Source organism: Drosophila albomicans, chromosome X (assembly GCF_009650485.2).
Source record: "Drosophila albomicans strain 15112-1751.03 chromosome X, ASM965048v2, whole genome shotgun sequence".
Taxonomy (NCBI): Eukaryota; Metazoa; Arthropoda; class Insecta; order Diptera; family Drosophilidae; genus Drosophila; species Drosophila albomicans.
In genome coordinates this window covers 20370349-20394973 of record NC_047627.2, presented here as the reverse complement: position 1 = coordinate 20394973, position 24625 = coordinate 20370349, and the positions used below count along the sequence as shown (strand labels likewise).

At 35.9% G+C, this 24625-nt stretch overlaps 1 protein-coding gene across 1 annotated transcript; it reads left to right on the top strand.

Annotated features, from left to right (window-relative positions):
- Window positions 1–923: 923 nt before the first annotated feature.
- LOC117566859 (pneumococcal serine-rich repeat protein) lies at window positions 924–22760 on the top strand. The gene is made up of 9 exons (XM_052004368.1): window positions 924–1203; window positions 7580–8413; window positions 13479–14373; window positions 15807–15966; window positions 16044–16176; window positions 16470–16608; window positions 18434–18443; window positions 18476–19289; window positions 20899–22760. The coding sequence occupies exons 2-9, from the start codon at window positions 7942–7944 to the stop codon at window positions 20976–20978; spliced, it is 2703 nt and encodes a 900-aa protein (XP_051860328.1). The 5' UTR covers window positions 924–1203; window positions 7580–7941; the 3' UTR covers window positions 20979–22760.
- The last annotated feature ends 1865 nt before the right edge of the window (window positions 22761–24625 follow it).

Below are 24625 nucleotides of genomic sequence, written 5' to 3'. Positions count from 1 at the left end.
TATAACACAAAAATCATTCTTGTTTAATTTAATTATTTTACGATTTTTAATATACTTTTCAAATTTATTTAATATTATTATATTATATTATATTAATTCTTCATAATAAATTCTAAAATTGTTTCTAAAATGATTTTTATATTCCTCAAATTTGAAAAAAAAATTATAAATTTCCCTTTAACCGTAATGCTTAGTTTAATGTAATTTAATGAATTATTAGCACTACAGTGAAAACTCGCTTAATGGACTCGCTATTAGACAGACATTCCTATTGGTCGAACATCAATTATTTTTTTCGTTTTAGCTTGAAATTATCTTGAACATTTTGTGCTTTCAAGCGAATTCTCACTGTGTGTATGAAAACTGTATTTTCTTGATGTTGTAACCCAATGCTCGAATTGTTAAAGACACTTGCTAATAGCACTTTTGCCTTATAAAGTTCATTAAAAATGCTGCGATGCGCTGCTCTCGAATTTCCTCAATAAAAAGAAATGTTCGGAGCCACCCTAATGTTCTTGCTGCTGTTGCTGCTATTTACAATTACATAGCGCTGCCGTCGTGGCTGCTGCTGCTGCTGCTGTTGCTTATGGTTGTTGTTGTTATTTTCTTCTTCCTGTTTCGCGCTCACACAAACAAAAACAAATACACACAAACGCACATGCACACATACAACGAAAACGGCACCACGTCACGTGCGCTCGCGCTCTCTGCTGCCGCTACTGCTGCTGTTGCTGCTGTTTCTCTCGCGTACTGCGGCTTGACTGCACTGTGCGTTTTGCTTTTGTTGTTTTTGCGAATGCTGCTGCTGCTGCTGCCGCTGCGGTCTCAGCACGCTGCGACTGCGACGCAGAGTGGCACTCAAAGTTAAAGCCAGCGACAGCGACTGGCACCAGCATTTAGTTTGCTTTTGCTTGTGTCATTGCAGTGTGTGTGCGGGTTGGAGCAGAAAGAAGAAGCAGAGTAATAATCTACATAAAATACAATAATAATAATCATAATAATATAAACCGAACCAAAGCAGAAATATAATTTTAAAAATTACAAAAACAACAACAAACCAACATCCATCAACAACAACAACAACGAAAGCATTAAAACCTTGCAATTTTATCATCCTTTTTTTTCAAGTGTACGTACGTTAGTACGTGTGTGTGAGTGTGTGTTTATAAAGCTAAAATTATAAATTCTTCATAATATCAAATGGTAAATAGAAAAGCAACAAAATCATCATACATATATGTATGTGTGTGCGTGTGTGTGTATATAGAATTGCATTACACTATGTACGAGTGTATATGCAATGTTCATAATGCATATCTGCACACATACACGCACACACACACACACACAAACATTACATACATACATATACTATGTAAGAGCAATTTCGGTTCAAAGTGCAGGGCGCAGTGGCAGCGGCAGCGACGTCGACAGCAGTAACGAACAGTTTGCAAGCTTTTTGGCTTTGTTTTTAGCATGTGCCCTTTTCAGTGTGCGCATACATACAAACACACCTACTTGCATACATACTGTATGTAGATATCAGTGTGGATGTGTGTGTGCGCCTCTTCGTATAGTTTACTTGCACACACAACCGTCGGTGGTGGGGTGGGGCGGGGCGCAGCCATCATGCACAACAGGCACATTTTGTACATGACGCGCGTGCTTTTGCTTTTGCCTTGTTGTTGTTTTTTTCTTTTCGTTTTTCGTTTTTGCTGCTCTCATATTTTGCGCTGCTCACTCACCTACACACACACACACACACACAAATACATAAGCACGCGCAAGCTCCCCATCCATGCAGCTCTCACATTGGCGCGCGCTCTCACTTGCTGCGCTCTCTCTTGCGCTCTCGCTCTTTCGCTCACTCACTCTCTCTCAGCTTAGCTCAGCTCGCGGTTTGGCGCTGTTGGCAGTTTGTCAACGGTAAGTGTTGCCGCCTGGCATTTTTCATTATACGTTGTTTAGCCGTGCCGTGCGCGTCGTCGTCGCAGTCGCAGTCGCAGTAAACAGCAGCAGCAACAGCAGCAGACGACGTCAGTGTCCGTTGCGTCAGTAATAACAAAATAACTATTTCTTCTTTTTTTTTCTGTTTGTTCCTACCGTCGTAAAATTCCGCAACAAATGTGTGGCAAAAATGTATGTATTGCTAAAAAAAACAAAACTAATTCAATTGTATACGCAATTCCAAAAACAACTACAAAAAAAAGTGATGAAAAAAACATATATAAAGCCAAATACAGCAATTTTCGGCTTCGTGGTTTAGCTTTTTTTTCGCTGTTCTCGCGCGTGTGTGTGAGTTGGAGAGTGTGTGTGTGTAGCTGCGTGGCTCTGTGTTGAGTGCTTCTGTGTGTGTGCATGTGCATGTGAGTGTTTGACTGTGTGTTAACGTGAGCTTTTTTTTTCTTGCCCATGCCACAAAGCGCGTGCCTTGGTTCATGCAGCTGTCATCTATCATTGTGTGTGTGTGTGTATTTTTTTGTTTTTAATAAATTCAATGTGTGCGTGGCTGACTAATGACCAACAAAAAAAAATAAAAGAAAGAAAAGAAGAACGAAAACAAACAACAATGCTATCAAGTTTTTCTATTATAAAAAGCTAAACAGTGCTGCCAATGTCGGCGAAATTCTCTCATTTCCCGAGCCTATAAAATACCCTTTATGCGACTCCCACACTCACACACATACACACAGTCAGTACATAATTGTGGTGTGCGCTCCTCTCTCTCTCTCTCGCTCTTTCTCTAGCTGCCAGACAATCGCTTAGCTATTTTTATATGCAGCCGCAGCAGCAGCACTAGAAACAACAACGATATCACACCAACAGCAAAAGCAAAAAGTAAAGCACCAGCTAATCGGTCTCTCTCTCTCTCTCTCTGTCGCGCTAACTGGCGCTCTCTTTTTGGGGCTGCCAACGAACACGACACTCTTGTTCTTCATTTCAAAATTAGCAACAATAATAAAAACACACGTATACGAAAAACAACGACGACGACGTCAAAAGCAACGAGAAATGCAAAGAAAGTGCGCTCACATACATAAATTCATATTTACGTGTTGGTGTGCTCACTGTTCGCTCTCACCCTCTCTCTTTTGGCACACACATGCATACATATACCACATCATCAGTGTATGCGTGAGCACAGGGCTCCAAGTTGAAATCTCTGGTTCTTGTTGTTGTTGTTGCTGTTGCTGTTCGTGTGTTGTCTTTCTTTGTGTTTGTGTGCGAAACTAAACATGAAAGCGTTTAGCATCGTCAGAATTTTTTTGTGTCTCTCTGTTGCTTTCTTCGTTTTGCCTTTTGCGCTTTGCTGCCCATTTGTTGTTGTTCTGCTGCCTCTCTCTAGTGTGTCTTGTTTTGAAATTCACTTTCAACACATTTCGTTTGACAGTCTCTGCGTTCTGCTTAAATGCAGTTTTGAGAAACTAAACTTTTAAGAGTTTTTGTTTTTTTGTTGTTTGTAGTGTAGAAAGTCGAAACTATATAAGTTACACATATTTACAATAAACTAGCTTACACAAAGCAAATAGTAATAACAACTGTCGCTATATAAAGAACCCCACGTACACACATACACACACACACACACACACATGTAATTTGCATCTGTTGCGATAACAAGGTGGAAACTAGAGATGTGCACGTGACAATCTTACGTGCCATTTAACGATCGATTCCTCATTTTGTATTCGCTGTGTTTCTCTGATTCGTCATGCAAAAATGAGTGGAGAAGAGTGCAAAAGTTAAGCTATTGACGGAGTGATCGATTTGTCAGGCAGTAACTAATGTTGATCTGTTTATTAATTTTATTACAAGCTGTGAGAAATACTTTAAATATTGGATTACAAAAAATTGAAGTTTGTCAGTTCTTGATATCTTTGGTTTGATTTCTTTATTAAACACTTTTTTGTATGCCCTAAAGTCACTTTAATAAATTTTCTTAATTCCTGTATATATTTTCCATATTCATAATTTTGCCAAATAGTTTGACAAGCATTTAGAAATAGTTATCAACTTAAACTTTCTTTGTTGAACCAATATCACATAAAAAGAGACCTTAGAGATACTTTGGAATTAAATACAATAGTTTGTTATCATATAAATCCATCCACTTTTGTGCAGTACTTATATTTATGTTAAAAAAGTGTTCTACAATAATTTAATAGTGTATAAATCAAGTGATCAATAGATCAACTATACGTGTTTATGAAGCAGTTTTGCTATAAGCTCTGTTTACTGTGACAATTCATTGCTGGAATCTGATACGCCGTAACCTCGTTAAGTCGCTTCAAAATAATTTGAATTCGAGTAAAGCCGCCATCCCCCATCCAGCACCCCCTTTATACAGCTGAAACTTTCCATAAAGGTTTCAACAATATTTCTACCGCATACTGACAAAAATGTGTCACATACTCTTTCGGTATTGTACATGAAAATATTGGGTTTCAACGCTCAAAATGTATCAAGTGACAATACGAGTATAGTAGAAGAGTCAATCGACATTTGACAGCTTTTGCTGAAGCTTTAAAGTGTCCGATGGATTAATCCGTTGTTGTCTTATGCTTGCAATTCTTATGGTTATCTTGCACTAAATATTATTATTTTGTTATATCATATACATACCATTATTTTTAACCAATCTTAAGTGAAATAAAATAATCTGCTAATATCTAATTGCGGACTTTTTTATTTTTTATATTGAGTGGAATGACGTTTAATCAGCCATTGAATGTCGCAACAACAATTTGTGTCTCATTAGGTCGAACCATTTTCGTTTCATTTGCATTGACTTTTAGTTCTCAGGCTTCTACGAACCATCCACATGCATAATTCCGGTTTCTCGGGCCACTCTTCGAAGTGCTTTATAAGGATATATGTATTTGAGTATTGAGTGGCATCTATAGACAACCCAGCGAGCAAGCAACCCCCCTGTCCAGAGTCAGGTATGGGCTGTTTCCGAAGGTTTCTTTCACACGATGCGCTCACCCCAAAAAGAGAAACAAAAATAAAAATAAAAGAAAAGAAAAGAAGCAGAAGCAGTAACAGAAGAAGGCGGTGAAGGAGAAGAAAGCCTGACGACAATGAGCTACATAAAGTATTGAGAATATGACGTGAGGCGTCCTAAGGTGTACATTCGACCCTCTTGGCCCATCATAGGGTTGTTGTTATTATTATTCTTTTTGGCCGCAGGCTCGCATGACGAAGAAGTACTAGAAGCGAGAGTGTTGATAAGGGCAGAGTCAGAGTCACACATTGTGTGCTAGAGTAGCGTGGTGTTCTCTATTTATTGTTATTCAGACGAAAGTCACGTTTGCCAAAGCAGCCCTTAAAATGTCGTGAGCTTTTTTTTTGATGCGGGTGGCGGGTTTTGTTCTTGTTGTTGTCACCTTTATGCTTTGCTCGATTTTGTTTTTCCCTTTTTTTTTTGGGGCAATTACTGCGAATTGTTTTCTATTTTAAGCGATTTGCATTTAAATATTTAATACAATTTGCCACGCGCAACTTTGTCAACCTAGCTCTCTCTCTCTCTCTTCCCGCCTCACACTCGCTCTCTAGAGCGCTCTCTCTGTTGTGTGCGAAACGGAAAATGTCAACGTCGCACCCTGGAACCCAAGAGCAACAACAAAATTACATAGACAACAGCAGAGCTTTGCTCCTTGGCAACCCTGAAGCGACGGCGACCGTCAAAGCGCCGTTTAATGTCAAGGCGAAACGCACTCTCTCTCTCTTCGTATGTGGAGCAACAGACGAAAAGAGCGAAAGAGTGTGTGTGTGTGTGTGAGTGTGAGAGAGTGCAACGCCTACGCGCGCCATCAGAAAGCTTCTTCAGCAATCTCTCAACTCCCTTGCAATCACACTCTCTTCACTCTTCTATTAGTTGCATTTTGTCGCTGTCTCACTCAGTCACTTTTTGTTGTTGTTGTTGTTGGTTATTTTTGTATCCGGCAGCCGGCTCTGATGCAGCCAGGTGCCGACTGTCATGACCCTTGACCTCTTTATGAATTATGAACGGTTGCGGGCTGCTTATGACAATAATACAATGCAGCATTAGTCTTGTCACACACACACACATACACAGGAACACACATGTGCATCGAATAACGAATATAATAAGAGCAGCTGACGCAAACATCGAATTCGCGCACGCGCCAATGTTATTTTCATTGATAGGCAAGCGCAACGTTGGCGTCGACGTCGACATGTCGATGTCTATGTCGATGTCGACAACGGCAGCAACTTGTTGGGGCTGTCCATTGCGCTCTCTTCTTGTTGTTGTTCTTGTGTGTGTGTGTGTAGTTTCTTTTGTATTTTGTGCTCGTGTTCTTTTTGAGTTTGTATTTGTGTCGTCGTCGACGCCACGCAGCTGTGCACAATTAGCGCAAACTCAACAGCTGCCTCTGCCTCCGTCGCTGCCGCTGCCGCTGCCGCTAGTCGCAGTCGACGACTGGACTTACTTGCGAACAGGCGACAAAAGTGTTGATTTAGTTAAGCATCATTTGCTTTTTTTTGGATAAGAATTCTACTTTTGAGCGTTGAAATAGTTGTTCGGTAAAATTAATAAATACAGTAGAAACTCTTTAATTCGAATTCTCAACTTAAAAATTTCAAATATTATAACTGAACTTGTTGAAGTACATAATTATTGTGCATTTTTATGTTATTAAAATGTACGACAATAAGACCCTTTAAATAGAAAGAATGTCTTGAAGTGTGTATTTACAATAGTTTGATATTACTTAAACACAATATGCTTCTAATCCTCGAGCATTTATCGTATGTGATAATGAAATATCCAACATTGAAATAGCACTTAAAACGATGAAATCACAAACAGTATAATATAGGGGCTCATATCATAGTTATTTCTGAGCTCGGGTTTATCAAAACACATTTTTTATGGTTATTTAGAATGTTACATTAAAGTGACACAAAAATAACTAAACTAAGATTGCAATAAAATTACTTATTTAAATATGAACAGACCTTAGGCTATTAAATATTTTTTCTATCGCTCTATTTTATAAAAAAAATTTAATGAAGATGTCGGTATACAATGATGTATTGTATTTCTACTTTTAAAAGGTCTTATTGGTTATATTTTTATATTATAAATAAATTTCCTATTTTTTATAATCATTTTTTAAAGTTATCATTTAAAAAGCTGAGAATATTTACTAATACATTCTGTGATTTTATATAAATAGAAGTAGGTAAACTAGGCGACCATACTTGTATTCATTGCATTAATTCTTTTTGTTACAATACTTTAATTTAGGTTTGGTGTTGAATTTAATCATTCATTTTTCCTGTTTCTATTTCTTTTAAAATAAATAATTATTTACAAACTGCAATAAAAAACCACAAAGGCAATATTCTAATTGCTGTTGCTTAACTATATTTCGAGTGTGTCGAATAGTCGAATATACCCTATATAATATGTTACATATAAATGTACTGCACTTGACATAAATGAAGTGGACAAATTTGTTGGTTGTCGCTGTGCAAGTTTGCAAGTATTGGCTGTCGTCTCTCTCTGTGCGCTTTACTAATCAATTACTCTCTCTTCGTCTCGTTTTAGCATACATGTGTATTACGTGCATAAACAATCGGAAACAATCTCAATCAAAAAGCAAAAGCAATAATTGACAGCAATAACAACAACACAACTGCAAAAACTGCATCAATTACAAAAACAAAACAACTACAACAATAACAACAACAAGTGTACGAAGAAGAAGAAGCAGCAGCATATAAGGAAGTGGAAGAAGAGTCGCAAAACGAAGCGCAAAGAAAAAGCAACCGAAAACAAAATTCAACTGCAAACGTGTCTCGACCCAAATCTTGTGTGTCTGACGCTCTCTCGATCGCTTCTCTCGCTCTCTTCGTGTGTGCGTGCGTGTGTGTGCGTGTGTGTGAGTGTGTGCGTGTGCGTAGGCGGCTATGTCACAGGGCGGCATTACATCGCTACTGATAGCTGCTCAATTCATTGAGCAGCAGGAAAAGCTTAAGCATGCTGTTGGGTTGCATTTTATCAATGATAGCAATAATGGCTACAACAGCAGCAGTAGCAGCATCAGCAGTGAAAGCATCGTCAACAACAACAACAACAGCGCAAGCCAACTCAACAGAAACAGCACGCCAGCAGCAGCAGCGGCAGCAAACACAACATCAGCAACAACAGCAACAACAACACCCGCCAACGTAAACGGCCATAACGGTCTGACTAACGGTACCGCTGCAGCGCTGAGTAACAGCGGCAGCAGCAGCAACACCAATGGGCAGAGCAGTCCACGCAGTCAATTAGTTGTTACTCATGATTATGAGTATGTTGGCAACAACGGCATCACCACCACCAATGGACAATTGGAGTCAACGGGGGGACGCAGCAGCGAAGGTCGCGCCATTGTTTCGGGTAAGTTTCAAAAACAGAAAACAACAAAAAACTACGAAGAAGAAAACAACAAAACACAACCTTACACAACACATTAATCTTTAATTTGAAGTTTTCAATTTGAATTTGAAGCAACAAATCATTGCGAATATTTCGCACTACTTCGCACTTAATACTTCACATACACTCGCTAGCTGTCTCACTCACACGCAGTCGCAATCGCAGTCTTCCTTTGCGCTGACCTTGTTTGTGACGTAGCATAACAATAACAATGCCAAACATTGCACTCTGCATAGGCTCGCACTGTACGCCACACTGGTGTCCAAAATAAATGAGCCTGCTCTCTCACCCTCTCTCTCTCTCGCTCGCTGTTCGCGCTCTTTGCTCTCTGAGCAGGTTGCACCAGCAGCAGGTACTATTATATTTTTAGCAGTGTTGCTGCTTGTTGTTGTTATTCTTTCTTTTTTTTTGTCAGCTCAAGCCAGTCAAATTTGCATGTGCTAAATTTGCCGTCGACTTTTGTTGTTGTTGTTATTATTATTATTACGCCTAATGACTGGAGTGCGGTGGGTGGGTTGGGTAGAGAGGGGGGTGCTCAGTGAAAACCCAGCGGTAATATTGTGTTTATACATATACACATATATTTTTTATACATTTCATTCGTCTTTGTAGCTTTTGCTGTGCTTATTTGGCTGCCACAAACAAGCACCAAGTCTCACACACATACAGGCATACATATATACAAAGAGCAGACGCACATGCATACGTATTCGCACGCATACACATTGTAGACGTGTGTATGTGTATGCTATTACCATTTTGTCTTTGGCTTTTTGCACGTACGCTCGTACTTGTTGCTGTTGTTGTTTGGGGTCACGTCATGTCGCCGCCGCTCACTGCTGCTGCTGGCTTGTTTGTGCGCTCTCCCGCTCTCTCTAGTGCTCTCTCTCTCTCTTTGTTGTAGCCAGCCAAGCGCAACCATGAAAAGCGACAGACAAATTAGTCATACCACACACACACACACACACGTATGCACATGCATACACAGCACAGCAACTCTGGTAAACAACACAAACAGACACACACACACACATGCACAGAGAGCTCCCATTGTTTATGCGAGCCAGCCCCACGTGAGCGACGGCGTGAGAGCCGAAATGAGAGAGAGAGACAGAGAGAAATGGTGTGCTGCGATTTCGACTGCTTTTGTGTGTTTGTTTTGTGTCTTTGCAAACACAATATGCAAACGGTGAGAGCGAGCGCACTTCTCTCTCTTCCTCACGTCGCGGCAGTGTAAAACAAAGTCAATGAACTTTGTACGCATTTTTTTGTTTGTGTGTGTGTGAGTGTGTGTTGTTTTGTTGCTTGTTTTTTTGGACAGAGCCGTTCATATTTTTATTAGCGTCTGCCTTTCTTTTTATGTTTATTTTCTTCACACTTACAATTTATGTTGCTGTTGCTTTTATTGTTGTTGCATCGCTCGGTAATTTGGCGTTTGTAATATTTGGACAGCTGTCTTTGTCTGCGCGCCTCTCGCTCTCTCTCACTCGTTGTCCGTGTGCGTGTGTGTGAGTGTGAGTGTTAGTGTGTTTGTGTGTGCTTATTTGTAGCCAACGTGCGCTCAGCTGAGCTCAAAAGAAAACAACAACAATGCGGCAACTACAAATGTTATGCAACCAAAAGCAGCGCAGCTTTTGAGTGCACTGCATTAGTGTGTATGTGTATGTGTGTGTGTGTGTGTGTGTGTGGGTGAGCTAGCGCATCAGTAAATACACAAGTGGGTGAGCCATAACAGTGTGCGTGTGGGTGTTAAACTTCTCTCCCACTCACTCTCATCGCCTGCAGCTTGTTAGTCTCTGTCGCTTTCTCGCTTCGACAATAAATCCTGGAATAAATATCGAAATCGATGTTTCCATTTCAATTGGAATATTCTTTTCGTGCCTTGTTTATGTAAATATCAAATGATGCGATACATTTACATACATTTGTAAGCAGCACTTCTTCTTCTTCTTCTGTTTTGGTGTCTGCTTTTTTGCCAGACTTCCGACAGGTTTCTCATACTCAAGTTAAAGCTAAAGTCAAAGTTATCGCTCACGTAAATCTATAGTATGGATAAAAACAATGTGACTTTCTCAATAATAAATAACAACAATTTTCAGTTATGTTTGTAAAAGAAAACAAACTGCAGCAGCTGTTTATGCTTTGTTTACAATTGGGAAATGACACAAAATATAATGACGAAATTGGTTTTTGTTTGAAAACTAATTGAAACGTTGATAGAATAGATGAAAACTAAAATGTGGCATTAAAAGGAAGTAAGAAAAATATTTGTATTATCGAAATTATGAAATTTTACTCACGATATGGGTCATATTTCCTTATTATAGAATCGATGAATCATTAGAACTTAAATAACAATGTATAATTTACACAATAAGACATGTTCTTATTTTAATTAGTAGTATATCATCTATATATTATATATAAGTAAAGTCCTTCCAAAACGAGTGTCGTACAAAAAATGTCCGTTTAAGGGAAGTTCGTTTAATAGAAGTGTTCGCTATGGGAGGTTTTTTCTTAAGCATTTAATTCTAAGCCGCAATTAGAATAATAATAATCAGTTCGATAGTTCCGATATTTACAGTTCGATAGTTATTCCTTTCAATTTCCACTATTTAAAAGAGTTTCGATAGTTCCAATATTCACAGTTCGATAGTTATCGCTTTAAATTTCCACTGCTTTTTAAAATAGTTTCGATAGTTCCGTTAGATCACAGTTCGATAGTTATCGCTTTCAATTTCCACTGCTATTTAAAATAGATAGTTTCGATAGCTCCAATATTAACAGTTCGATAGTTATTCCTTTTAATTGCCACTGCTATTTAAAATAGTTTCGATAGTTCACAGTTCGATAGTTATCGCTTTAAATATCCACTGCTATTTAAAAAAGGATAGTTTTGATAGCTCCCATATTCACAGTTCGATAGTTAACGCTTTAAATTTCCACTGCTATTTAAAATAGTTTCGATAGTTCCGTTAGTTCACATTTCGATAGTTATCGCTTTAAATTTCCACCCCGTTTTTTTCGATTCTTGTTGTTGGTTTTTTTGCCTGTTGCCTAAAAGCACACAACACAAAAAATATCGCTGTTGTTGTAACTGTGCAATATGCTAACTAATGCGTAGTGACAATATTGTTGTTGTGGTTGTTGTTGCCGTCATTGTCAATTTGCATTATTATGCATTTTGTCAGCTCGCATTGCCAACGATCGCAGTTGTTGAGCGCATTTGTTGTTTAGTCGCGCTCTAAAGCGGCCACAAGGCTCCCCACAAAACCACAACCCAAAAAAAAAAAAACAAACTAGAAATATAGAATAGAATAATAAAATAGAAAAGAAAATATGTCACATCAACGTCACGAAGACAACGACAACGACATCAACAATAACAACAACCACATCGATTATCTGTCAATACAACGCGAGCTGCTGACTGAGCTGCTGAGCGGCCTTAATACGCTGCAAACTTTATTGCTGGCACAGCAGCAACAACAGCAACAAACACAGCAAGCACCGGTGACGCAGCTGCAGTCGACGTCAGCAGCGGCGCCGCCCAAAAAGAAGTGGATATATCGACATTATCGTCTTGGTATGTACTCCATACATACATACATATGAATGTGTGTGTGTCTTGCATTTGGGCGGTGCTTTCGTCATTGCAGCCACGTGATACGCATACGCACGTGGCGATCGAATGCGCAGCAGCAGCGACGCCGGCTGCAGCAGAGAGAGAGAGAGAGAGAGCGCGCAAAAGAGAGTGCAAGAGAGCAAGTCCTAACAAAATGTGCAGCTTTCAAAGTTAATTGAGCCGTATGCGTAGTGAAAGAGTGAGAGAGCGTGAAAGCAAAGCGTCGTCGTGTCTTTTGTTGTGCATCTCCTCCAACTTCATGGGCTTATGTTAAGTGTAACCGGCAGACGAGTTAATGTTAATGCGCAATGATTAAACCCGAAGAGATCTTGTTTCCATCTGTGTTTATTTGTGTCTGGGAAGCCGCAAAATTTGTTAAATTCCTCAATATTTTCATAGTAATTGCACGATACTTATTAAAATGATATTGACAAGCATTGGAAATTATTTATGAAACCATTTGGAACTAGAGTGTAAAGAAATCTGTAAAATACTTGAAAATAGCATAATCAAAATTATCATATTTCTTTGGCATTATAATTTTTAAATTTTCCTTTTCGAATTCTTATTTATTTTTGTTACAATTTTCCTTTAATTGAAAATTGTAAACTTCAATTTGAACAATTTGAAATTTCGTAAAATTTAAGAATTACTTTAATTTTGAAAAAAAAATCGTACAAAATTCATAAAATATTGAATTTATTATTATATTCAGATAAACTTTGTGTAGTTATATCATTACATTACCTTTCATAAATTCATTACTTAAATTTTAAAAGTCGGTTAATATGATGGTAAACTTCTTAAAAATTTTGCTACCATTAGCAACATTTTTTTCTATAGGTTTCCATGTGATTTATGCGTATTAACCAAATTTCATTTTTAAATATTTTAATTAAAAATTAAATTTAATTTTCGAAACGTAACGAAGGTTGTCAAATCTTTTTTTGTGATTCTTCCCTAAATACTTTCGGAATGAAAATTGGGAATAAAGAAACCGCGCAAGTTAAGATAATAAACTAATATTGATGAGTCCTGTTATACAGTGGAATTAATAAGTTTAAATATTGAATTAGAATACTATTACTATTGAATGCATTTGGGAGGTGAAAAGTTGATTCACATTGCATTCATTTGTATTCATCAACTTTAAACACTCGCCTTGTTGTTATTGTTGTTCTATTTTGCATAAGCTTGTTGTTTGTTAATTGTGCTTTTGCTGAAATTCTTTTATGGAAAATTTGATTTTTCCATTGCCATTATCCATTTATCATACCACATGCCACCCACTTTTTTTTTCGTTATTATTTTTCTATTCTATGCCATTTTTCACCCTTTTCTTCTTTACGTTTATTTATTTATTTTATTCTTTGTTTTCTTTTTTTATTTGTTTTATTTTAGAGGATGAAAATTCCTCGTCAAACTTGAACTCCAACTCCAACTCCTTCTCCCTACCATCACAACAACAACAACAACAACAAGTAGCCAGAGCAACACCAACAGCAGCGGCAGCAGCAACAACAGCAACAACAACAGCTGCCACAAAGTTGGCGGGTCGCTTTGATGGCTCCGCTTTTGTGGTGCTTGCACCTGGAACGGGAACGGGATCGGGTTCGGGGTCAGCAACACCTTCGACTTTGACCTCGACTTCTGTTCAGGTGCAACAACAGCAACAGCAACCGATTGCGGCAACGCTGAAGCATAAGTGGGCCACCACGGCGACGGCTGCCGCCTCTGAGTTACCGCGCAAGTATTTCATGCTAGACGCCAAAGGCGCCTTTGCCACAGCCACAGCGAACGCAACCGCAAACGCGACGGCAACAGCCACAGCAAACGCAACGGCAACCACAACGTCAGCAGCAACGCCAGCAGCGGCAGCAACAACAGCGGCTGCACTTTCAACGAGCTTGATCGGTTTGGCAAATTTCCCGCGCCAAGTGATCGTACACAAGTCACAAATACCACTCACTCCACCCCCGGTGGCCACCCGCAAGGTGGTCGAGCCAGCCAGAATTCGATCGTACTCAATGTCCTCCCATAAACTTTCAGCACAAACGCAGAGTGTGCTCATCGGAGGATCGGAGGATGCGCACATGAGCTTTGTCGGCTCAGTCTCTGCTCAGCGCAGCGCCAACAGCGCCAACTCTGCCGCCTATCGACAGATACTCAATGCCCAGCAGCAGCAGCAACAGGCGGCAGCAGCAGCGGCAGCAGTCTCCTCATCGGCGCCAGTCACCGGATCTCAGCTGACCGCCCACGGTGGACGCCGACGAACCATCAGCTCCAATAGCAATGGGTAAGCAATGGTGGCAATGGTGGCAACAGCCAATAACAGTAACTGTAACAGACATATTTACGATAACAGTAGCAGAAATATTCTTAGATAGTAACAGAATTTTGTACAGTAACTGTAACAGTCAGAAATATTCTTATATTGTGACAGAAAAATAGCAGAATCTTTAATAGAATTATTTACAGTAACATAAATAATAACAGCAATTACAACAGAAATACACACAGTAACATTAACAGAAATACGCACAGTAACAGTAACATACGGCAACAGTAGCAGAAATATTCAAAGAATCATTAACAGTTCAGCAGTAACAGAAATCACAACAGCATCTGTAACAGAAATACACACAGTACCATTAACAGAAATAGACACAGTAACATTAACAGACATATTTACGGCAACAGTAGCAGAAATATTCTTAGATAGTAACAGAAAAATAGCAGTATCTTTAACAGAGTTATTTTCAGTAACAGCAATATTTACAGTAATAGAAATAATATCAGCAACTGTAACAGACAAATTTACGTCAACAGTAGCAGAAATATTCACAGAAAGTAACAGTAAAATAAAAGTAACTTTTGAGGAAACATTTATAGTACAGCAATATTTACAGAAACAAAAATTATAACAGCCTCTGCAACAAAAATACACACAGTAACAGTAACAAAAATATTTAGGGCAACAGTAGGAGAACTATTCATAGATAGTAACAGTAAACTAACAGTAACTTTAGCAGAAACACTTACAGAACAGAAATATTTACAGTAACAGAAATAATAACAGCAACTGTAATAGAAATATTTACAGTAACAGTGAAAGAAATATGCACAGACAGTAATATAAAAATAATAGTAAACGTAAATGTAGTAATAGTAGTTAATAATAGTGAACGGAAACATTTACAATAACAGAAACAGAAATAATAACACCAACTATAACTGAAATATGTACAGTAATAGTGATAAAAAGATGTACAGTAACAGTAACATGAATTGATTAATAATTTATTACATTTTTCATATATTAATATAGAATTCTGCACTTTTTGCATTTTGTCTAATCGCAATTTTATTGAAAGTATGAAGAATTAAGAAAACTCTCAGATTGACAATTTTGATGAAAGTTTAAAGAATTTTATGGAACAGGACGAATAACTTATTTAAGTTTAAAAAATAATTTAATTGGAATGTTACAGAATTGCACAAATAATAAATTGGTGTAGGTTATATTTTGATACTTATGTTAGTTTTTTTTTATAGTAAAAGTTGAAAAACAATTTCGGCGTTTTCAATATTTGATAACTGTTATTTAAGAGTCTGCTCGTATTGTAAATAAAATAGTTTACTTTACTTTGGATCTTAAATAAGTTGTATAATGTATTCATATTATATCATGCGTTATCTATTAATTTTTCACGTTGTTGTTGATTTTAGGGCTGGCACGCGCGATATGCACAACAAGCTGGAAAAGAATCGACGATTCCATCTCAAGTGCTGCTACGAAGTGCTAAAGAACGAGCTGCCGCTCAAGGATGAGGATCGCAAAAAGACATCAAATTTGACAATACTCGACAAGGCGCACAAATATGTCAAGGTAAGTGCAATCATTATTTTGCTATGCTCTCTAGCAGATTATCTAATCTAGTTTTCTCTTCTCTTCACTCTCTTTAGCAACTGTCAAAGTCCGCTAGTGATCAGGAGGCGCAAATCGAGCAGCTTGCCAAGCAAAAGATTGAGCTACAGAAGCGTCTAAACAGCCTGAGACGTCCGGCGGATTCCCAGAGCATTCCACAGAACGATAAAGGTGAGGGGAAAGGCGAGGAGCGGAGCTCAGGCTCAGTTGGAATTCAAATGAACTACAGAACTACTTGTGCAACCATGAAAAGCACAGAGCTCATAGCACATTTGCATGGATCGATATTGCGATGATGTGGAAAAGTAGATCAAGTTGTGCATATCATTTCGATTCGCGATGACGACCTTCAGCTTATGCAATTCCCCCTCCCCCAATTCATATCGATTATCGAATTTTTAACTCTAACTTTTTCTCTCTCTTTCGGTTTGTCTCTTTCACACTCTGTTGCTGTCGTGTTAAAGATGAGGCCGTTTGCCTGGCGACCACAGCACAACATCAGCATCATTATCGCCAGCATCGGGATCGGGATCAGCTGGAGGACGCAATGCAGCGCCGCCAATACTGTTCGATGGCACCACCGCGACCGTTTGTGCCACCGGTGTAAGTTCAAATGCTCACATTACTTTTGTAGTTGCAGCAATAACAAATACGCAAGTTTAACTCGGCCATTTCATCACAGATTTGTGCAGAACTCACTTAGCGGCCACTTTGTTTTATTCAATTATCGATTATCGGTCACATTTAGTGGCAACAATTTTGAGATCCACAAGTTCATCTCAGCCATTTCTAGCACCAGAAACTTGTACATAACTACATCTCGCTTAGCGGCCACTTTGTTTCATATAGTCGATTATCGGTCACATTTAGTGGCAACAATTTTAAACAAAATTCAATACAGAAATAACAATTTTTAGGTACGCTAGTCCAATGCGGCTTTTTCTGTCATCAATCATATTTATAGAACTAAATCTCACTTAGCGGCCACTTTGTTTCATTCAGTTATCGATTATCGGCAGAAATAACAATTATTAAATACGCAAGTTCAACTCAGGCATTTCTAGCATCAATGTTTTCTATACAACTACATCTCGCTTAGTGGCCACTTTGTTTTATTCAGTTATCAGTTAATTACCACATTTAGTGGCAACAATTTTACACATAAATCGATACAGAAATTCCAGTTTTTAAATACGCAAGTCCAATTCGGCTTTTTCTGTCATCAATCATATTTATAGAACTAAATCTCGCTTAGCGGCCACTTTGTTTGATTTAGTTATCGATTATCGGAAGAATTAACAATTTTAAAATACGCAAGTTCAACTCAGGCATTTCTAGCATCTATGTTTTCTATACAACTACATCGCACTTAGCGGTCACTTTGTTTTATTCAGCTATCAGTTAATTACCACATTTAGTGGCAACAATTTTAAACAAAATTCAATACAGAAATAGCAATTTTTAAATACGCAAGTTCATCTCGGCTTTTTCGGTCACCTATCATATTTATAGTACTAAATCTCGCTTAGCGGCCACTTTGTTTCATTCAGTTATCGATTATCGGCCACATTAAGTGGCAAAAGTGTTACACAAAACAACTGAAGAAACGTTTTAGCTAAGCATTCCGTTTTCGATATTAATTTTGTTCAATCGGTATACTACAAAAATATTACTTTGAATACAAAACACATCAAAAAATCAATTTCTTCACGAAACATTTGTTTCATCCCAATCAATATGCCAATTTTCGTTTGCTTTGTGTTCTTTGGTTCTAAACTATGACTTTAGGGTAAATTCTTTATACCAAAAAAGTTCCATATAGAATACTAAAAAAAAGAATTATAATATTGTTATTTTTGGATACCAAAATAATACTACTTAGAAAACTAAACATCGAAAACGGATTTCTTCACGAAGCATTGTTTCATCTTCATAAATTACTTTATTCTCTTTGGTTGAAAAATATACTTTTAGATTCTTTATACCAACAAAAAATACCACATGAATACCGATTTTTTTCTTCATCAAACTGTAAATTTTTGTAACAGTAACATAAATAATAACAGTAAAAGTAACACAAATAAGTGCAGTAACAGAAAAATTACGCTAACTTTAACAGAAACATTTTCAGCAACATTAACAAAAATATTTACAGTAAGAGAAATATTAACAGCAACTGTAACAGAAATATTAACAGTAACAGTAACAGAAATATGTACAGAAAATAACAGAAAAATAGCAGTAACTAAGTTTTACATTAGTTTAAATTACTGTCATCGTTGAACTTGCGTATTTAAAGATTGCGATGCCAACTGTTGCTGCTGCAGCAGCTAATCGAATCTCGTCTATTGATTGAATCAACAATTAATCATGCTCTCTCTTTCATATTCGCCGCGCTCCTCTCGCTGTCTCTGTCTGCGCCGTGCAGCTTCAGACTGGTGTGCCAACAACGACAATGTCATCTGTGATAAGCAAGAGCAACGCCAGCAAGCACAACACCAACACGAATGGCAACGGCAACAGCATCAGCAACAGCAATGCCGCCGTCAGTTATCAATTGAATCCCGCCGCCGCCGCCGCTGCAGCTGTTGCAATTGGTGCACTGAAGAACAGCAAATCGAACGGCAGCATTAGCAACGGCAACATCAACAGCAACAGCAACAATGTTACCTCCGCTGCAGTCAGCTATTCACAGAATCAAAGTCCCGCCACAGTTGTTGCCATGGGTCTGCTCAAGAATAGCAGCAGCCTTTTGACCAGCAACAACCACAGCAGCAGCAACCACAGCGGCAGCAACAGCAGCAGCAGCAATGGCTCACCGATAGCAACGTCCACATCGCAGCAGAGCAGCCCGGCTGGCAGTCCAAATGTGGTTGTTGGTGCCACCAACAACAGCAACAACAACACCACATTGATGACGACGACACGTGGATCGCCAACGCCATCGACGCCATCGCCATCACCAAGCTCGTCGTCGAGCGGCGTCTCCTCATCGGCCTCCTTCATTGGCTCCTCATCGTCATCATCGTCGTCGTCGTCATCGTCGTCATCATCATCGTCATCGTCCAGCTCATCATCGTCATCGTCGTCCTCCTCGTCGGCGGGCTCATCGCCACCCACACACACACAATCGGCGACAACGACGACGACGACGCACTTGCTGGGCGCCACACGTAGCGCGAACATCAAGTTCCATGCCAGCGGCCCAGGCGGTGCCCTCAACGGTGGCGCCACCATTGTCACGGCGACAGCACCAAGTGCTGCAACAGTTGCAGCCGCAAATGGTAAGTCAAGCTTTTGAATGGCTAATAGGATTACAAATTACATATGTATATAAAGTCATAGTAGATTCTGTAAATGCTGAAAAAAACGATTGATAAACAACAAACAAGTTAGAAAGATACAGTCGAAAGATAAAGCTCAATAAAAGAAAAACAGTGTGGTATTATTCTTAAAATATAACGAATTGATATACTAAAAAATACTAAAGTGTATATTTGGTATTGATATATTGAACTATTATTACATTGAAAATATACAAAAAAAAAAAAATACATGAATTCCTGATTGATTGAGAGACCCAAAGCTCAATAAAAGTAAAATAGTGCGCTATTATTCTTAAAATATACCGAATCGATATACTAAAAAAATACTAAAGATTATATTTGGTATATCAATATATTATCACACTCTAAATATATCAAAGAATCCAAAAATATACTTGATTGATAGTATTATACTGAATTAATATACTACAAAATACTAAAATGTAGTAAAGGGTACATTTGGTATATCAATATTTTGTTACAGTGAAAATATACCAAAAAAGTACACAAATTCCTGATGAATTGATAGTAAAGATAAAGCTCAATAAAAGCAAAACAGTGCGGTATTATTCTTAAAATATACCGAATAGATATAATTAAAATACTAAAGTGTATATTTGGTATTTGTGTATTGAACTAGTATTATATTGAAAATATGCCAAAGAGTGCACAAATTCCTGATTGATTGATAGTAAAGATAAAGCCCAATAAAAACAAAAAACAGTGCGGTATTATTCTTAGAATATACCGAATTAATATACAAATAATACTAAATTTATATTTGATTTATCAATATATTATCACATTCAAAATATACCAAAGAGTACAACAATTGATTGGTAAAGATAAAGCTCAAAACTAAAACAGAGCGGTATTATTCTTAAAAGATCAAATTAATATACTGAAAAAAGATTACAAACTTACTTAAGTTATATTTGGTATATTGATATATTCGTACATTCAAAATAAAACTTCAAGATAAAACTCAATAAAGACAAACATGCTTAAAATATACCGGATTAGTATATTGAAAAAGTACTAAATTATACTAAAGTTTATATTTAGTATCTCAATATATAAATATTTAAATCATTTTCTTAAATTATTATTATGTATTTTAAAGCTTTAGATGAAATACTTGAAATATCAATAATAAGGAGAGGTTTTTATTAGAATAGAAAAGCAGAACCATTTTGAGTTAATTCGTTAAATATTATTAAATTAAAGCGTATATTCGGTATATAAATGCGGTATGTTTTTAGTATTTGCAGTATATTAATTCGGTATATTTTAAGAATAATATCGCATTGTTAAGTATCTTTCTTTTTTTTGCGTTATAAATTTATTAAACTACAGAATCCATACTTTTAAAAACTTTTCAGCAAGCAAAAAAGTTTTCTTTTTAACAATAATATTTGATTAAAAAACATATTCTTTGATAATATTCAAATATTTTGTATTGTGATCTGAGTACTTTCGATTTGTTTTTAGCAAATTTCATAAAGGTTGTTTAGTTTTGAAAAATTGAAATATTAAATTAATCGATTGTTGTCTTTTATGTTTAAAGCGCATTCCGCTGGATTCCATCAGGCGGATAAGGATCGTAATTACAATTTCTTGATACGCAGCGGTACGGCGGCACAGTAGAGGCAACAGCAACAACAAGAATTGTAACTAAAACAACAACAAAAAAGAAAAAACAACAACTGAATTGTGTGCAACAGCTCCCACCTTAAACAACAAAAGCAACAACAACAACAACAAAGAAAACAGAGCAAGAAGTAAACTTGTTCTCAACTCTCTATCTCTCTCTCTCTCTCTATCTTCTATGTTTCTTCGATTTCTGTCATTTAACAAACAACAACAACAACAATCGCACACAGCAACAACAACAGTAAACAACAACAACAACAAAACATAACAGTTCCGCCCAACATTTAAGCATCGATTTTGAAAATCAAAAAACAAAAAACAACAAAAAAAAAAAAGAAAAGAGAAGAAAGTAATGAAATACATATTTAAACAAGAAGAAAACTAAAAAGAAAACAAAAACAAAACACAACAAAAGGAATTATTTTTAATAAATAATTTTATACACTAGAACAACAACAACAAATACCAGAACAGCAGCAGCAACAACAGCAACAACAACAATAGCATCACACACACACACACATGCACACATGTAAAGTATAAGCGCCTATTCTATGAAATATATGTATGAAAACTCTATATATATACAACTCACATTTGTATGTGTAGCTCACATTGAATTTATCAACACAATTACAAACACACACACACACACATGGACACAAACAACACCATCAACAACAACAACAATAACTACTTTTAGAACTTAGTGTAAATTATTGTCGGAAATGAAAAGAAAAGAAATGTGAAAAGATGAAAAGAAATCGCGCTGTTGTAACAGAAACCACCAAAATGGGTAACGCTTTATGAAAACTGCATGCATATGCTATATATACTAAAATATACTATATATAGATATACTATACTTGCACAACTATGTGGTATATACTTAATATATATATCTTATGTGTGTGTGTGTAGTACTTTATATATGTATATATACATATATATAAACTTAAAGAACAATCCAATCGAATTATCTTCTTTTTTTGTTTTTTTTTTTTTTTTTTTTGGCAAATTGATGTGACAAACCGAACCTAAAGACATATTTATACATATAACATATAATATTGTGAAAGTGTAAGAAATTTGTATGTGCGTGTGTGTGTGTGAGTGAATCTGATATAGTTCTATATACTCTATGACCAACAAACAAGAGCGAAACAAAAATAATGTTATAGAAAAAATTTGGTTTATTCTTAAGTTTTCTCACTTCTGCTCCCTTGCCAGAGTTTAACTACTACTAAATGTGTGTGTGTGTGTGAGTGTGTGTATGTGTGTGTGTAGTTGTAGTTGTAATAACTTTCCCCCACCCCTTGGATGCAATGTAAAACCGATGTACTCAATGTGTATAACCTTAATCAGCCATTCTAGATGTGTATGTATTGTATGTATGTATGTACATATGTGTGTATGTGGATGTATGCATGTAGTTGTGTAGTAGTGATGTAGCCAAGATTACATACATACTCTTTTAGTACATACAATTGAATGTCTCTTAGAACAAGCTAAAAACATAGAAAGCAAAACTTTTTTTTACTTCAATTTTCAATTGAATTTCTTTTGTTGTTGTCCAAGCATACATCACAAAAAGTTTACTTTTGATTTTTCAATTAAAAAAAAAGAAAGACCACCTCTAAAAGCAAACTTTGCTGTAGGCGCTTTGCTTGCTTCCCACCCAATAGACAATAGCTGATAACTTCTTAGCCATAGCAAAATGATAAATGTAAATGTGTTTTCAAATGATTTTAGAGAGCATATCACAACCAAAATTACATAGAGAATTTGAGAAAACAATTGCAATTCAACTTTAACTTTCTCATTTATTTGATTTCCGACTTTAAACATTTGTCTTTTTTCATTTGGAGAGCAGAAAGCTGAACCTAACGCCTTAAGAGCTCTACGTCAAGTTATTAAAATTCGGAACCACAAAATATTGGAATATTTATATACAAAAAAAAAAAAAAAAACAAAAACAAAAAGAATATAGAAACTAGAAAAGAAAAAGTGAAAACATTAAAATATTATATGTATATGTATATATTATATATATTTATGTATAACTATGACAGAAAAAAAAACCAAAACAAAACAAAACAAAAAGAGATAGAGAAAAGGGAAAAATCAACTAAAAACTAACTAAATATTATATTTTGGAGCATTTTTTTCAAACGTGTGTGCGTCTGTCTGTGTGTGTGTGTGTGTCTGTATATGTGTGCGCGTACGTTAGTACATAAAAAAAAGTATTAAAAAAAACAGAAATGAAAAAAAAATATAAGAACAATAATAGCAAAAACTGATTATCTAAATCCGAAGAAGTTAAGAATTTGCAACAACAAAAAAAAAACAGACGGAGAAGAGTTTTATTTGGAAAAGAGAAAACAGAAAAAAAAACAAAACTACAATTACGATAAAAAAAAAACAAATGAAAGTAGAAAAAGTAGAAAAAGCAAAAAACACATTAACAAAAACAATATAAAATGATGCAAAAAAAAAAAAAACAAAAAAACACAAACATATTAACAGAGCTGAGAAAATTGTGAATTTCTCTTTCATATTTTTGTGTAAATATTCTTTTGTTTCTCTGGCTTTTTTAGTTTTTGGCACAGGTAAAAATTAAATAACCCAATCTTAAGTTGTTCAAATATACTTATGTCCAAAAAAAAAAAAACAACAAAAATAAAATAAAAAATAAACAAACAAATCGCTGGCAAATTCAACAATTTCACCATAAAATAGTTTCTGAAGAAGCCAACACAAAAAAAAAAATATAACAAAAAAATACAAAAATTTATTTTCACACATTTTAAAGAAATAAAGAATAACAAACAAAAATACAACGCAGTTGGAATCTATTTTCAAAAAAGAATAACATCAATTTAGTGTCTAAGCCTAAATGTTTGTGTAAATGTTTTAAATGTACATGTAAAATGCTTAGCCGTAAGTTCTAAAAAAAAAAAAACAAAACAAAATCAAAATAAACACACACAACAAAAAAGAAAGAAACGATAAAAATCAATGTAAAAAATAATAACAAAAATTAAAATTACAAAAAAAAAAAAACAAGAAAAAAACAAGCAACAGAATTAATAATTAATTTGTATCTAGTTTGTTCGTTTATGATATGAAGATCTGCATATTTATATGTTTGCTTATTAGTTAATTAATAATTGAATATATGTTTGATTTAAATTAATTAATGATATTTGTAAGTAGCCAAGTAATGAACATAATACTTTATTTTAGCTTTTACAATTATTCTATTCTGTTTGAAAACACATATATTTTTTTTTCTAATTTTTACTAAACGATTTCATTTTAGAAATGCTATTATTATTATTATTATTATTTTATTTACCTAATTTAAAGTTGAAAACAAATCGGGAGTATTGCAAATTATAAATGAATGAAAAAAACAAAACAAAAACAAACAAAAGGTTATATATTAATGGAAGAAGCAGACAAAAAAAAAATAAATAAATAAATTTAAATAACAAAATTTGAAAATGAAAATTACAAAAACAAAACGAACATCTTTTAGCTGTAAATGTAACATATAATATTAATTTTAAATGCATAAACAATGAAAACAAAAATGCAAAAATGAGTATAAAACAAAAATATATATGAGAAATGATATA